We start from the raw sequence: 16,336 nt of genomic DNA on the forward strand, positions 1-16,336 counted from the left end.
AGAAGTCTGTCCATGTACAGTATAGGATGAGAAGTCTGTCCATGTACAGTATAGGGGGAGAAGTCTGTCCATGTACAGTATAGGAGGAGAAGTCTGCCCATGTACAGTATAGGAGGAGAAGTCTGTCCATGTACAGTATAGGGGGAGAAGTCTGTCCATGTACAGTATAGGGGGAGAAGTCTGTCCATGAACAGTATAGGATGAGAAGTCTGTCCATGTACAGTATAGGGGGAGAAGTCTGTCCATGTACAGTATAGGGGGAGAAGTCTGTCCATGTACAGTATAGGGGGAGAAGTCTGTCCATGTACAGTATAGGAGGAGAAGTCTGTCCATGTACAGTATAGGGGGAGAAGTCTGTCCATGTACAGTATAGGAGAAGTCTGTCCATGTACAGTATAGGAGGAGAAGTCTGTCCATGTACAGTATAGGAGGGGAAGTCTGTCCATGTACAGTATAGGAGAAGTCTGTCCATGTACAGTATAGGAGAAGTCTGTCCATGTACAGTATAGGATGAGAAGTCTGTCCATGTACAGTATAGGAGGGGAAGTCTGTCCATGTACAGTATAGGGGGAGAAGTCTGTCCATGTACAGTATAGGAGGGGAAGTCTGTCCATGTACAGTATAGGAGGGGAAGTCTGTCCATGTACAGTATAGGAGAAGTCTGTCCATGTACAGTATAGGATGAGAAGTCTGTCCATGTACAGTATAGGGGGAGAAGTCTGTCCATGTACAGTAACAGTATAGGGGGAGGAGTCTGTCCATGTACAGTATAGGGGGAGGAGTCTGTCCATGTACAGTATAGGGGGAGAAGTCTGTCCATGTACAGTATAGGAGGAGAAGTCTGTCCATGTACAGTATAGGGGGAGGAGTCTGTCCATGTACAGTATAGGGGGAGGAGTCTGTCCATGTACAGTATAGGAGGAGAAGTCTGTCCATGTACAGTATAGGGGGAGAAGTCTGTCCATGTACAGTATAGGAGGAGAAGTCTGTCCATGTACAGTATAGGAGGAGAAGTCTGTCCATGTACAGTATAGGAGAAGTCTGTCCATGTACAGTATAGGGGGAGAAGTCTGTCCATGTACAGTATAGGAGAAGTCTGTCCATGTACAGTATAGGAGGAGAAGTCTGTCCATGTACAGTATAGGATGAGAAGTCTGTCCATGTACAGTATAGGAGGAGAAGTCTGTCCATGTACAGTATAGGATGAGAAGTCTGTCCATGTACAGTATAGGGGGAGAAGTCTGTCCATGTACAGTATAGGATGGGAAGTCTGTCCATGTACAGTATAGGGGGAGAAGTCTGTCCATGTACAGTATAGGATGAGAAGTCTGTCCATGTACAGTATAGGGGGAGAAGTCTGTCCATGTACAGTATAGGAGGAGAAGTCTGTCCATGTACAGAATAGGGGGAGAGGTCTGTCCATGTACAGTATAGGGGGAGGAGTCTGTCCATGTACAGAATAGGGGGAGAGGTCTGTCCATGTACAGTATAGGATGGGAAGTCTGTCCATGTACAGTATAGGGGGAGAAGTCTGTCCATGTACAGTATAGGGGGAGGAGTCTGTCCATGTACAGTATAGGAGGAGAAGTCTGTCCATGTACAGTATAGGAGGAGAAGTCTGTCCATGTACAGAATAGGGGGAGAGGTCTGTCCATGTACAGTATAGGATGGGAAGTCTGTCCATGTACAGTATAGGGGGAGAAGTCTGTCCATGTACAGTATAGGGGGAGGAGTCTGTCCATGTACAGTATAGGAGGAGAAGTCTGTCCATGTACAGTATAGGAGGAGAAGTCTGTCCATGTACAGAATAGGGGGAGAGGTCTGTCCATGTACAGTATAGGATGGGAAGTCTGTCCATGTACAGTATAGGGGGAGAAGTCTGTCCATGTACAGTATAGGGGGAGGAGTCTGTCCATGTACAGTATAGGAGGAGAAGTCTGTCCATGTACAGTATAGGGGGAGGAGTCTGTCCATGTACAGTATAGGAGAAGTCTGTCCATGTACAGTATAGGATGAGAAGTCTGTCCATGTACAGTATAGGGGGAGAAGTCTGTCCATGTACAGTATAGGGGGAGAAGTCTGTCCATGTACAGTATAGGATGGGAAGTCTGTCCATGTACAGTATAGGAGGAGAAGTCTGTCCATGTACAGTATAGGAGGAGAAGTCTGTCCATGTACAGTATAGGATGGGAAGTCTGTCCATGTACAGTATAGGATGATAAGTCTGTCCATGTACAGTATAGGAGGAGAAGTCTGTCCATGTACAGTATAGGAGAAGTCTGTCCATGTACAGTATAGGGGGAGAAGTCTGTCCATGTACAGTATAGGAGGAGAAGTCTGTCCATGTACAGTATAGGAGGAGAAGTCTGTCCATGTACAGTATAGGGGGAGAAGTCTGTCCATGTACAGTATAGGATGAGAAGTCTGTCCATGTACAGTATAGGATGGGAAGTCTGTCCATGTACAGTATAGGAGAAGTCTGTCCATGTACAGTATAGGAGGAGAAGTCTGTCCATGTACAGTATAGGATGGGAAGTCTGTCCATGTACAGTATAGGAGAAGTCTGTCCATGTACAGTATAGGAGGAGAAGTCTGTCCATGTACAGTATAGGATGAGAAGTCTGTCCATGTACAGTATAGGAGAAGTCTGTCCATGTACAGTATAGGAGGAGAAGTCTGTCCATGTACAGTATAGAAGTCTGTCCATGTACAGTATAGGAGGAGAAGTCTGTCCATGTACAGTATAGGAGGAGAAGTCTGTCCATGTACAGTATAGGAGGAGAAGTCTGTCCATGTACAGTATAGGATGGGAAGTCTGTCCATGTACAGTATAGGAGGAGAAGTCTGTCCATGTACAGTATAGGGGGAGAAGTCTGTCCATGTACAGTATAGGAGGAGAAGTCTGTCCATGTACAGTATAGGGGGAGAAGTCTGTCCATGTACAGTATAGGATGAGAAGTCTGTCCATGTACAGTATAGGAGGAGAAGTCTGTCCATGTACAGTATAGGATGGGAAGTCTGTCCATGTACAGTATAGGAGGAGAAGTCTGTCCATGTACAGTATAGGGGGAGAAGTCTGTCCATGTACAGTATAGGATGAGAAGTCTGTCCATGTACAGTATAGGATGAGAAGTCTGTCCATGTACAGTATAGGAGAAGTCTGTCCATGTACAGTATAGGAGAAGTCTGTCCATGTACAGTATAGGAGGAGAAGTCTGTCCATGTACAGTATAGGATGGGAAGTCTGTCCATGTACAGTATAGGAGAAGTCTGTCCATGTACAGTATAGGAGGAGAAGTCTGTCCATGTACAGTATAGGATGGGAAGTCTGTCCATGTACAGTATAGGAGAAGTCTGTCCATGTACAGTATAGGAGGAGAAGTCTGTCCATGTACAGTATAGGAGGAGAAGTCTGTCCATGTACAGTATAGGATGAGAAGTCTGTCCATGTACAGTATAGGAGAAGTCTGTCCATGTACAGTATAGGAGAAGTCTGTCCATGTACAGTATAGGGGGAGAAGTCTGTCCATGTACAGTATAGGGGGAGAAGTCTGTCCATGTACAGTATAGGATGAGAAGTCTGTCCATGTACAGTATAGGAGAAGTCTGTCCATGTACAGTATAGGAGGAGAAGTCTGTCCATGTACAGTATAGGAGGAGAAGTCTGTCCATGTACAGTATAGGGGGAGAAGTCTGTCCATGTACAGTATAGGAGGAGAAGTCTGTCCATGTACAGTATAGGAGAAGTCTGTCCATGTACAGTATAGGAGGAGAAGTCTGTCCATGTACAGTATAGGGGGAGAAGTCTGTCCATGTACAGTATAGGAGAAGTCTGTCCATGTACAGTATAGGAGGAGAAGTCTGTCCATGTACAGTATAGGGGGAGAAGTCTGTCCATGTACAGTATAGGAGGAGAAGTCTGTCCATGTACAGTATAGGAGAAGTCTGTCCATGTACAGTATAGGAGGAGAAGTCTGTCCATGTACAGTATAGGGGGAGAAGTCTGTCCATGTACAGTATAGGAGGAGAAGTCTGTCCATGTACAGTATAGGAGAAGTCTGTCCATGTACAGTATAGGGGGAGAAGTCTGTCCATGTACAGTATAGGAGGAGAAGTCTGTCCATGTACAGTATAGGATGAGAAGTCTGTCCATGTACAGTATAGGAGGAGAAGTCTGTCCATGTACAGTATAGGAGAAGAAGTCTGTCCATGTACAGTATAGGGGGAGAAGTCTGTCCATGTACAGTATAGGAGAAGTCTGTCCATGTACAGTATAGGGGGAGAAGTCTGTCCATGTACAGTATAGGATGCACTCAGTACTTGGTCGGGGCTCCTTTTGCATGAATTACTGCATCAATGCGGTGTGGCATGGAGGGGATCAGCCTGTGGCACTGCTGAGGTGTTATGGAAGCCCAGGTTGCTTTGATAGCGGTCTTCAGCTCCTCTGCATTGTTGGGTCTGGTGTCTCTCATCTTCCTCCTGACAATTCCCCACAGATTCTCTATGGGGTTTAGGTCAGGCGAGTTTGCTGGCCAATGAAGCACAGTGATCCCATGATCATGTGACCAGGTATTGGTAGGTTTGGCAGTGTGGGCGGTGCCAAGTCCTGCTGGAGGATGAAATCAGCATCTCCATAAAGCTGGTCAGCAGAGGGAAGCATGAAGAGCTCTAGAATTTCCTGCTAGAGGGCGGAGCTGACTTTTGACCAACACCAGCAGATGACACGACTCCCCAAATCATCACTGACTGTGGAAAATGTAGCATTTCATTTTTTTAAATCAAGGTCCCAGAGTCTGAGAGAAGAGTGGAGAGGCACAGAATCCAAGTTGCATGAGGTCCAGTGTGAGGTTTCCATAGTCAGTGATGATTTGGGGAGTCGTGTCATCTGCTGGTGTTGGTCCTCTGTGTTTTATCAAGTCCAAAGTCAGCTCCGCCCTCTAGCAGGAAATTCTAGAGCTCTTCATGCTTCCCTCTGCTGACCAGCTTTATAAAGATGCTGATTTCATTTTCCAGCAGGACTTGGCACCGCCCACACTGCCAAAACTACCAATACCTGGTTTAATTGAATTACTGAAATAAATAAACTTTTTGATGATATTCTAATTTCATGAGATGCACCTGTATGTGTAAAGAGTATGCCTACCTGAGTGTAGAGTCGAGTGACCAGATGTCCCCGCTTTCCGGGGACAGTCCCCGGACTGAGGTCACCATCCCCAGCCAGGATCTGTCCCCGGTTTTGTCCCTGCTTTGCAGGGCCGATGCTGGGCGGGTGCACCATGAGCTTGAGCAGGGGGGCGCCCAGGGCCGGCCCTACCATTGGTTCCGCTTGGGTTATAGTTGGGATGCCGTTGGAGGGGGAGTGGGGAGCGAGCGCCGCCTGATTACAAAAAGAAAAGTTCTTCTGCTTACCCGGCAGGGGGCGCTGTCATACAATGTCCCGCCTCCTGGACCGCCTCCTACCTATGATAGACAGCACACTGGTGACATCTATCATAGGAGCCGGTCCAGAAGGTGGGACTTCGTATGACAGCCGCCGCGCCGGGTAAGCAGAAGAACCTTGCTCTGTGTAATCAGGTGGCGCTCTAATCCCCATGCACTGGTCACTCTTAATTGATGAGGGCCCTGGTCACACTTAATTGATGGGGATGGTGATGGTCACTCTCCATGCCCCCATCACTCTGCATTGATGGGGGCACTTGTCACTTTGCATTGATGGGAGCACTGGTCACTGCATTGATGAGGACACTGGTCCCTCTGCATTGATGGGGGCACTGGTCACTCTGCATTGATGGGGGCACTGGTCACTCTGCATTGATGGGGGCACTGGTCACTCTGCATTGTTGGGGGCACTGGTCACTCTGCATTGATGGGGGCACTGGTCACTCTGCATTGATGGGGGCACTGGTCACTCTGCATTGATGGGGGCACTGGTCACTCTGCATTGATGGGGGCACTGGTCCCTCTGCATTAATTGGGGCACTGGTCACTCTGCATTAATGGGGGCACTGTTCACTCTGCATTGATGGGGGTACTGGTCACTCTGCATTGGATGGGGGCACTGATCATTCTGCATTGATGGGGGCACTGGTCACTCTGCATTGTTGGGAGCACCGGTCACTCTGCATTGATGGGGCACTGGTCACTCTGCATTGAGGGGGGCACTGGTCACTCTGCATTGATGGGGGCACTGGTCACTCTGCATTGTTGGGAGCACCGGTCACTCTGCATTGATGGGGCACTGGTCACTCTGCATTGAGGGGGGCACTGGTCACTCTGCATCGATAGGGGCACTGGTCACTCTGCATCGATAGGGGCACTGGTCACTCTGCATCAATGGGGGCACTGGTCACTCTGCATCGATAGGGGCACTGGTCACTCTGCATCAATGGGGGCACTGGTCACTCTACATCGAAGGGGGCACTGGTCACTCTGCATTGATGGGGGCACTGGTCACTCTGCATTGATGGGACACTGGTCACTCTGCATCGATAGGGGCACTGGTCACTCTGCATCAATGGGGGCACTGGTCACTCTACATCGATGGGGGCACTGGTCACTCTACATCGATGGGGGCACTGGTCACTCTACATCGATGGGGGCACTGGTCACTCTGCATTGATGGGGGCACTGGTCACTCTGCATTGATGGGGGCACTGGTCACTCTGCATTGGATGGTGGGGGAACGGGTCACTCTGCAATGATGGGGCACTGGTCACTCTGCATTGATGGGGGCACTGGTCACTCTGCATTGGATGGGGGCACTGGTCACCCTGCAATGATGAGGGCACTGGTCACTCTGCATTGGATGGGGGCACTGATCACTCTGCATTGCTGGGGGCACATGTCACTCTACATTGATGGGGCACTGGTCAGGGTGCATGGGATGGGGCACTGGTCAGGCTGCATTGAAAGGGAACTGGTCAGGCTGCATTGCTTGGCATTGGTCAAGCTGCATTGCTGGGCATAGCTGAGCCCTGCATTCTTTATGTAGTGCACTCCTGAACTCTACACCCTGTTTTTTATCTATCTTATCTTCATAACATTTTGTAGTCATATCTGTGTGTAGAGTGTACCTACCTGTGTAGTCCAGTCTTTAGTCACAGATCCATTGATAGTGAGGATCAGTAAACTGTGAGCCTCCAGATCCTTGATCTGACACTCCGCTCTGACACACCAACCAACCGAGCAGTTCTGAGGAGAGAGACGGAGTTCCACCATAAGATAGATGAAGAGAGGAGTCACTTCACCGCTCACACCTCCCCTTTAACTCTTCTCCAGTAATCTGTATGACAAGTTGGCCCACTACGGACTGAGATCTCCTATGGAGGAAGATGAGTCCCTGCCCTGACTAAAGAGGGTAGTAGGGACCATTCCTGGCAGATCTTCCCAGACAAGGTCCATTTTTAACCCCCCTATGACACTCTGCACCGGGACACCTTCCCTCCTCATTCCTTAGATTTGTGGACAAGTTGCTCTGTTTTCTGTCCTAGAATCTGTATCCCTCGATGGATCAGACTTTATCTTAGAGCACCTTCTAGAGGTTTCTTTGGATAGGACAATGTTAAAGTTTTGATTTTTTTACAGAACAATGCAGCTTATCGTATATCTGCTGATGACTGAATGTCGGAAGATCATGCTGTATTCATTACCACTAGGGATGATCGAACTTTTGAAAAGTTCGGTTCGACCAGAACACCCGAATTTCCCAAAAGTTCGGCCTGGATTTCAGAACCCCATTGAAATCAATGGGACCCGAACTTCGGTAATCAAAAAACACCATTTTGAAGCCCTAAAACCCAATAAATGCCCCTAAAAAGTGCCTAGAGTTCTGGGTCATACCCCAGGGACTATTAATCACACAAAAAAAAGTTCTTAAAAATTGTAATTTTTCATAGAGAGCCAATTATTGAAAAAAAAAAAAAAGAGATTTTTTGATTTTGACTTTGGATTTAGTGTCTTGGGGGTCTAAAAGGTGCACCTGTGAAGTTTCAGCTCTGTAGCATGTCCAGAACCAGAAAAAAAAAAGATCATTTGTATTATGTCACTTATAGAACAGGGATATGGCTTTGCTATTTTCACACCTTGCCGGTTTTGTGGCAAGCGTTTTTTTGGGCATTTTTTGGGGGTTATTGGAGGCAGGCATAACATCAGAACTTCTGTATAGGGGTATATATACACACACACTTATATGTATATATACCCATACACATATATAGGTGTGAAAGTAGCAGAACACTATACTTGCGCTAATGAAATAATTAACACCAATATGGTTACGCTCCTATCACAAATATATATGTGTATGTGTAAAATACATATAAGTGTGTGTGTGTGTATATATACCCCTATAGAGAAGTTCAGATGTTTTGCCTGCCTCCAAAGACCCCAAAAAAATGCCCAAAAAAACGCCTGCTGCAAAAACGTTTTTTTTTTTTTGGCGCTGGTGTTTTTTTGGGCATTTTTTAGGGTTCTTTGGAGGCAGGCAAAACATCTGAACTTCTGTATAGGGGTATATATATACACACATACTTTTATGTATTTTACACTTATATAGGTGTGATAGGAGCGTAACCATATTGGCGTTAATTATTTAATTAGCGCAAGTATAGTTTTCTGCTCCTTTCACACCTATATATGTGTAGGTGTATATATACAGACATGTGTGTGTATATATACCCCAATACACAAGTTCAGATGTCATGCCTGACTCCAAACTTGTCCTCAAAAAATCCCTATAAGCGCATGCAGCCAAAAAGCAGGCTGACCAGCGAGAAGCCATATTAGTGCAGCGAAAGTGACCTAAGAGAAAGGATCTTTTCTCTATAGCGGTCACCCTGACATGGAAGGGTTTGGTCACCCTGCCATAGCAGTCACTGTCAGTTCACCCTACACTACATTACGGTCACCCTGGCACTTAACACTTTTCCTACAGAAACTAAATTTTTGCATCTAACTATAGTGGAAAATAGCACCCTAACTACACTAGATATCCCTTTCCTCACACTAATAAATGCTAAATGACACTTTTAAAGTAAAATTAACAGAACTGCTTCCACTCTCTTCCATGTCCCAGTATAACAATGCTAGGAATATGGCGGGGCTATCTTATATACTGGGGGGCGTATTCACTAATGATTGGCCTAGGGACCCCCTAGTCACTCCAATCACATTCCTAGCATTCTCCTGCCCCCTCAATTGGCTTTTACTAATGGTTCTGGTCCAATCACAGGCTTTTAAAGCCCATTTCCTGGCCCATTGCATTTTGGTCGGTTCTGGTTGCCAAATTCCGAACTTTTTCAGCAAAAAGTTCTAAATTCGGCCGAACCTCAAAGAGTCAATGCTTGGGTCGAACCGATGGTCGACCCGAACCGTTCGATCATCCATAATTACCACTGGCTGAATAATGGTGATAAATCAGGTTCTCTAACTTTGCCATTGGATATTTTATATCCTCATGGATCTGATTTAGCAATACCAACCAGATACAGACTTCTTGTAATGACCAGTAACCACCAACCAGATTGTCACATTTTAGAGGACATCCCCCAGCGTAAGGTAAATTTTATTGGTGGTGTTAGGACAATACAATCAACTCTTACTTAGGTCATGTAGATAAATAAGGAGCGGGGTTCCTCTGGGTGCTAGTCTGGGCCTAAAAGAAATACGTTGGGTTGTCTACACCTCAGTACAGATTACAATGGTATAATGTGGAGAATGATGCCTACCAGGAGTGGACTTTTGCTCAGAAGCTCCAGGTGGTTCTCTGTTGGCATCATCAGAGCCTTGGTGACACATTTGGTGATCTGTGGCTGGAGAGGAAAGAAATGAGGTGAACATTCAGTGCTCCATTTGGTCGGCCAACATCAGAAGCTCCTCTCTTATCAGACAAGGTGGATGTTTGGTTGAAGCCACCAGGACCAGGAGGCTTTACCTTGTAGATGTATTTATAGCCAAGGGGCTGATGATTGTATATCAGTTGGCAGAACTGGGGAGCAGTGAATTTTATCAATATTAGGAACATTAATGACAGCACAGAGGTCCAACACTCACCTGAGAGCTGGTGATATTTGTCTTTTCCCAGACAGACAGATTGCCCAATCCCACCGGGAACAGAAAGACGATGGAGAGAGGAAGATGGCGCTCCCCCAGATTCATGACCTACAGAAGACACCTGGTATTACCTCCTGCTTCTCCCAAATCATTCTCCTGCCATTAAAGACTGTACATATCTTAGGCCAATGGATCTCGGCTAAGTGATGGAAGTCCAGGAACAGTACATATCAGTATAGTTGGATTCTTGTAAAGCCACATCTCAGCATGACATCCAGGATACTGAGTAGGACTTCAGACAGAAGCCTCCAGAGATAACAATCTTACCTTATAGACGTGTTGTATTGAAGTGTCATGGCTGGTGAAGTTCTGGTATTTGCTGGATTCTTCAAGGCTGGAAATAGAGGAGGAGACATGATCTGTAGCATACAATGTGGACTTCAGACTCAGGAACCTTATAATGCACATAAAAGGTGTACAGACCCAGGAACTCAGCACAGGGATGGTGGGAACCCCTCATAATGGGCAAAGCAGATGTGAAGACCCAGGAAACTCAGCACAGGGATGGTGGGGACCCCTCATAATGGGCACAGTGGGTGTACAGACCCGGGAACTCAGCACAGGGATGGTGGGGACCCCTCATAATGGGCACAGCAGGTGTACAGACCCGGGAACTCAGCACAGGGATGGAGGGAACCCCTCATAATGGGCACAGCAGGTGTACAGACCCGGGAACTCAGCACAGGGATGGTGGGAAACTGCCATTCCACTCCCTGACAGCGAGGTGTGAGGTTGCTGGTTCCTTAGCTCGTGGGCTTCCAGAAGCCAGGGGCTAGAGTTGCTTCTCTGCCCCAGGAAGGATGCTGGATCCTGGGGAGGACCCTGGCGGGGGCCCCCTGGATAGGCCTGAGACTATGGAAGACATGGAGCTCGGCCCAAGGAGGGGTGAATCCCTGCCTACCTTTAGACGGAGGACTGTTGAAAAGCTGAGGCGGATTGAGAAAGAGGAGGAGAAATTGGCAACTTTGAAAGTAGAATTTAAAAAGAAAAAGTTGTATTGTGCCAAACTGTACAGTAAGAAGAGACCGGCTCTGAGGCCTGAATTGAAGGACTTGGAGCAAGCTTTGAGGAAGCAGAAAGAGTTGGTGAGCTCTCTGAAGGAAAGCTGTGAAGCACTTCAGGAGAAATACAGGAATGAGGAACGTTTCAGCCGTATGAGGAGAGGAGCCGTTTCCAGCATGGAGAGTGACCCAGCCAGTGAAGAGATGCAGGTACCGACAGAGTCAGCAGAGAGTGAGAAAGTGGGCCCGGAGGATGAGCCCAGCTCTTCAACACCTCAGACATCTGCTGAGCCCCCAATGGCGGAGGCCTCTGTCTCCCTCCCTCTGCAGCAGAAATGTGGAACATCTGAGCAGGAGGTTGAGGGGGGTACTGGCATGTTGGGGTTCGTCGCTGAGCTGGAATCCCCTCTGGATGGAAGAAAGTTCCATTTTTCTGCAGATTCCCCAGATGAGGAGATGGATACCGTTCCTCGCCCTATGAAAGAGAGACCTGTGGAGAGAGGAAAATTCACCATAAAGCCTGCAACAACCAGGAGGAAGTTTGATCCCACCATCAGCCATGACACTGCAGAGGTAACACAGCAAGCAGGTACAGTGTGTGTGCAAGGTGGTGATGTGAACTTTAATGACAATGTGCTTGCTGAGGGTTGTAGTGCTATGGGCTGTCAGCCCACACCCATAGACAATGTGCAGCATGCAGTGCAAACTGATACACCTGCTGAAAAAATTCCACTTTTAAATGCAAGTGGTGAGAAAATTGGAAAAAACGGTGTGTTTCTGGTTGAAGAGTCTGCAGAGAGGAGCACCACGGACATTGCAGAGGCTTTGTCTGGACCAAATACAGTGGCTGTTCCTGAGCATGGTGGAGGAGATGCTGGGAGCAGTAGTACTATAACTTTTTTGGAGTCTGCAGTAGACAAGGCTGTGATTGAACCCAGGAAAGCAGCTGAGTGCTCAGAGAAGGGGGAGGGGGTGGGTCTTGTCTCTGCTGCTCCAAAGACTGCAAGGGTTGATTCAGGCTCCTTGTCATCAGGTGTGGTTGTGTCTAAAGACAATGCTGTAATTGCTGGTGTTTCTGGGAGGAAAACCTATGCTGGTGCTGCTGAAGGGTTTGGGAGGGGGGTGCAAGCAGGGAAGGAGCATGGAAATGTTTTATCTTCCTCATTATTTAAAAGGAGGAATGTGGTACAGCTCAGATGGGAAGGCGAAGGTATTCCGCCATATAGGAGAGCTGTGGTTGATAAGATTCTGCAGATGGGCTTTAAACCTGCAGATATCTTTGCCCTGATCAGTCCGACCGGCTCCTATGAGTACGATTTGTCCTTTGTCCGTCCGGAGTCTTTGGACATATTTTGGGAGAAATATGAACATGTGTGTAGGAGCCTGCCGGACTGGAAAGGGCTCATCCCCAAAGTTGTGTCACGTCAGCCACTTATTAAAATGGTGACGATTCTTGTGCGCAATGAGTCCATACCACAAGGGGATTTATCTGTATGGCTGAGGAGATATGGAGACATCCTGAGCCCCTTACACAAAATTATGGATGATCGAGGAATATGGACGGGGGGATGGTCTGTGCAGCTAAAACTAAGAGTCATGGATAATGTCATCCAGCATCTGCCATCCTCAGCTTTCCTGGGGAGGGACAGACTGACCATATTCTATCCAGGCCAGCCAAAGCTGTGCAATAAGTGTGGGGATAAAGGGCACTTTGCATCCTCCTGTCCAGTAATGAAATGCTCTCTGTGTCAGGATTTAGGGCATTTGGCAAAAGATTGCAATATTATAAGGTGCAACTTGTGCAATGCGGTTGGGCATCCTTATAGCCAGTGTCCTGAGGCAATACACAACCAGCCTGAGCTCATGAGAGAGTTTTTCCGTCTGGACATGGAGGATGCTCAGAGCTCAGCAGCTAGGGTGCCTGCGATTCCCTCCGAGACTGTACCAATACCCAGTGTGTCAGTGTCTTCCCAGTCTGTGGTGCCCCAGTCTGTGCCAATGCCCAGTGTGTCAGTGTCTTCTCAGTCTGTGGTGCCCCAGTCTGTGCCGATTCCCAGTGTGTCAGTGTCTTCCCAGTCTGTATGTAAGGTATCGGTTACTAAGAATGTGTCCAATCCTTCTGTGTCTATGTCTTCCAAAATTGCAGAGGCGGCAAGAGGTGCTGAGGCAGGGGCATCAAGTACAGTGCCAGTCCCTTCCCCTAGACATTGCAGGGCTTCTATTAGGGACCATGGGGTGCAGAGGAGTGGGGAGAATGGTGAAGAGGCTGGCCTGGTGGTAGATAAGGTAAGGGAGAGTGGGGGTGAAGGGGAGGGTAAGAGTGGGGAAACTGTTATTTCCAATTTGTCCAAGGGAGATGTGGAATGGTTGGAGGAGAAAAGAAAGAAGGGCAAAAGAAGGGAAAAAAAAGTGTTCAGCTACCCACAGTCCTGAGGTTTTGCCTTTGACAAATAAGTTTGGGGTCCTGTCAGATGATGATGATGAATGGGACTTGTTGAGTACAGAATCTTCTATGGATGATGAGTCGCAGGGTGCAGTGAAGCGCACTGGTTCTCCAGGGGGAGAGAGTAGTCAGGCTAAGAAACGGCTGCCTCAATTATCCGTTAAAAGTGGAACCCAATAATGTTAGCTTAAAATCAGTCCTAAAATATAATTTTTGATTAAAGGCTCCATGCATGGTGAAGTTTCTTAGTCCGGCTCTCTCGTAGGGTTTATGCTGTGTGCAATTTGGTTTATTTATTATGTTCTTGTTTTGTATAGTTATATTCAATTATTTTGTAAATATGTTATTTATAATTTATTTATTATGGTTTTATTGTATATAAGTTGATTGATTGTAAGAATTTCCAATAAACAAAATTAACCCCTCATAATGGGCAAAGCAGATGTGAAGACCCAGGAAACTCAGCACAGGGATGGTGGGAACCCCTCATAATGGGCACAGCAGGTGTACAGACCCGGGAACTCAGCACATTGATGGAGGGAACTCCTCATAATGGGCACACCAGGTGTACAGACCTGGGAACTCAGCATAGGGATGGTGGGAACCCCTCATAATGGGAAAAGCAGATGTGAAGACCCAGGAAACTCAGCACAGGGATGGTGGGAACCCCTGACAATGGGCATAGCAGGTGTACAGACCTGGGAACTCAGCATAGGGATGGAGGGAACCACTCATAATGGGCACAGCGGGTGTACAGACCTGGGAACTCAGCACAGGGATGGTGGGAACTCCTCATTATGGGCACAGCAGGTGTACAGACCTGGGAACTCAGCACAGGGATGGTGGGAACTCCTCATTATGGGTACAGCGGGTGTACAGACCTGGGAACTCAGCACAGGGATGGTGGGAACTCCTCATAATGGGCACAGCAGGTGTACAGACCCGGGAACTTAGTACAGGGATGGTGGGAACCCCTCATAATGGACACACCAGGTGTACAGACCCGGGAACTTAGTACAGGGATGGTGGGAACCTGCCATTCCACTCCCTGACAGCGAGGTGTGAGGTTGCTGGTTCCTTAGCTCGTGGGCTTCCAGAAGCCAGGGGCTAGAGTTGCTTCTCTGCCCCAGGAAGGATGCTGGATCCTGGGGAGGACCCTGGCGGGGGCCCCCTGGATAGGCCTGAGACTATGGAAGACATGGAGCTCGGCCCAAGGAGGGGTGAATCCCTGCCTACCTTTAGACGGAGGACTGTTGAAAAGCTGAGGCGGATTGAGAAAGAGGAGGAGAAATTGGCAACTTTGAAAGTAGAATTTAAAAAGAAAAAGTTGTATTGTGCCAAACTGTACAGTAAGAAGAGACCGGCTCTGAGGCCTGAGTTGAAGGACTTGGAGCAAGCTTTGAGGAAGCAGAAAGAGTTGGTGAGCTCTCTGAAGGAAAGCTGTGAAGCACTTCAGGAGAAATACAGGAATGAGGAACGTTTCAGCCGTATGAGGAGAGGAGCCGTTTCCAGCATGGAGAGTGACCCAGCCAGTGAAGAGATGCAGGTACCGACAGAGTCAGCAGAGAGTGAGAAAGTGGGCCCGGAGGATGAGCCCAGCTTTTCGACACCTCACACATCTGCTGAGCCCCCAATGGCGGAGGCCTCTGTCTCCCTCCCTCTGCAGCAGCAATGTGGAACATCTGAGCAGGAGGTTGAGGGGGGTACTGGCATGTTGGAGTTCGTCGCTGAGCTGGAATCCCCTCTGGATGGAAGAAAGTTCCATTTTTCTGCAGATTCCCCAGATGAGGAGATGGATACCATTCCTCGCCCTATGAAAGAGAGACCTGTGGAGAAAGGAAAATTTACCATTAAGCCTGCAACAACCAGGAGGGAGTTTGATCCCACCATCAGCCATGACACTGCAGAGGTAACACAGCAAGCAGGTACAGTGTGTGTGCAAGGTGGTGATGTGAACTTTAATGACAATGTGCTTGCTGAGGGTTGTAGTGCTATGGGCTGTCAGCCCACACCCATAGACAATGTGCAGCATGCAGTGCAACCTGATACACCTGCTGAAAAAATTCCACTTTTAAATGCAAGTGGTGAGAAAATTGGAAAAAACTGTGTGTTTCTGGTTGAAGAGTCTGCAGAGAGGAGCACCACGGACATTGCAGAGGCTTTGCCTGGACCAAATACAGTGGCTGTTCCTGAGCATGGTGGAGGAGATGCTGGGAGCAGTAGTACTATAACTTTTTTGGAGTCTGCAGTAGACAAGGCTGTGATTGAACCCAGGAAAGCAGCTGAGTGCTCAGAGAAGGGGAAGGGGGAGGGGGTGGGTCTTGTCTCTGCTGCTCCAAAGACTGCAAGGGTTGATTCAGGCTCCTTGTCATCAGGTGTGGTTGTGTCTAAAGACAATGCTGTAATTGCTGATGTTTCTGGGAGGAAAACCTATGCTGGTGCTGCTGAAGGGTTTGGGAGGGGGGTGCAAGCAGGGAAGGAGCATGGAAATGTTTTATTTTCCTCATTATTTAAAAGGAGGAATGTGGTACAGCTCAGATGGGAAGGCGAAGGAATTCCACCATATAGGAGAGCTGTGGTTGATAAGATTCTGCAGATGGGCTTTAAACCTGCAGATATCTTTGCCCTGATCAGTCCGACCGGCTCCTATGAGTACGATTTGTCCTTTGTCCGTCCGGAGTCTTTGGACATATTTTGGGAGAAATATGAACATGTGTGTAGGAGCCTGCCGGACTGGAAAGGGCTCATCCCCAAAGTTGTGTCACGTCAGCCACTTATTAAA

At 47.8% G+C, this 16,336-nt stretch overlaps 1 protein-coding gene across 1 annotated transcript in view; it reads right to left on the reverse strand.

Annotated features, from left to right (window-relative positions):
- Positions 1–16,336, reverse strand: part of LOC309557763 (uncharacterized protein) — a 228,439-nt gene that overhangs the window by 22,783 nt on the left and 189,320 nt on the right. Inside the window, exons 53-56 of the mRNA XM_082260528.1 lie at positions 10,378–10,444; positions 10,051–10,158; positions 9,726–9,809; positions 7,078–7,191 (exon numbers count right to left, since the gene is read on the reverse strand). Coding sequence (XP_082116654.1) covers positions 7,078–7,191; positions 9,726–9,809; positions 10,051–10,158; positions 10,378–10,444 — 373 coding nt within the window. The remainder of the gene's footprint in view (positions 1–7,077; positions 7,192–9,725; positions 9,810–10,050; positions 10,159–10,377; positions 10,445–16,336) is intronic.

Source organism: Pelophylax lessonae (assembly GCF_965119305.1).
Source record: "Pelophylax lessonae genome assembly, chromosome: 6".
Lineage (NCBI taxonomy): Eukaryota > Metazoa > Chordata > Amphibia > Anura > Ranidae > Pelophylax > Pelophylax lessonae.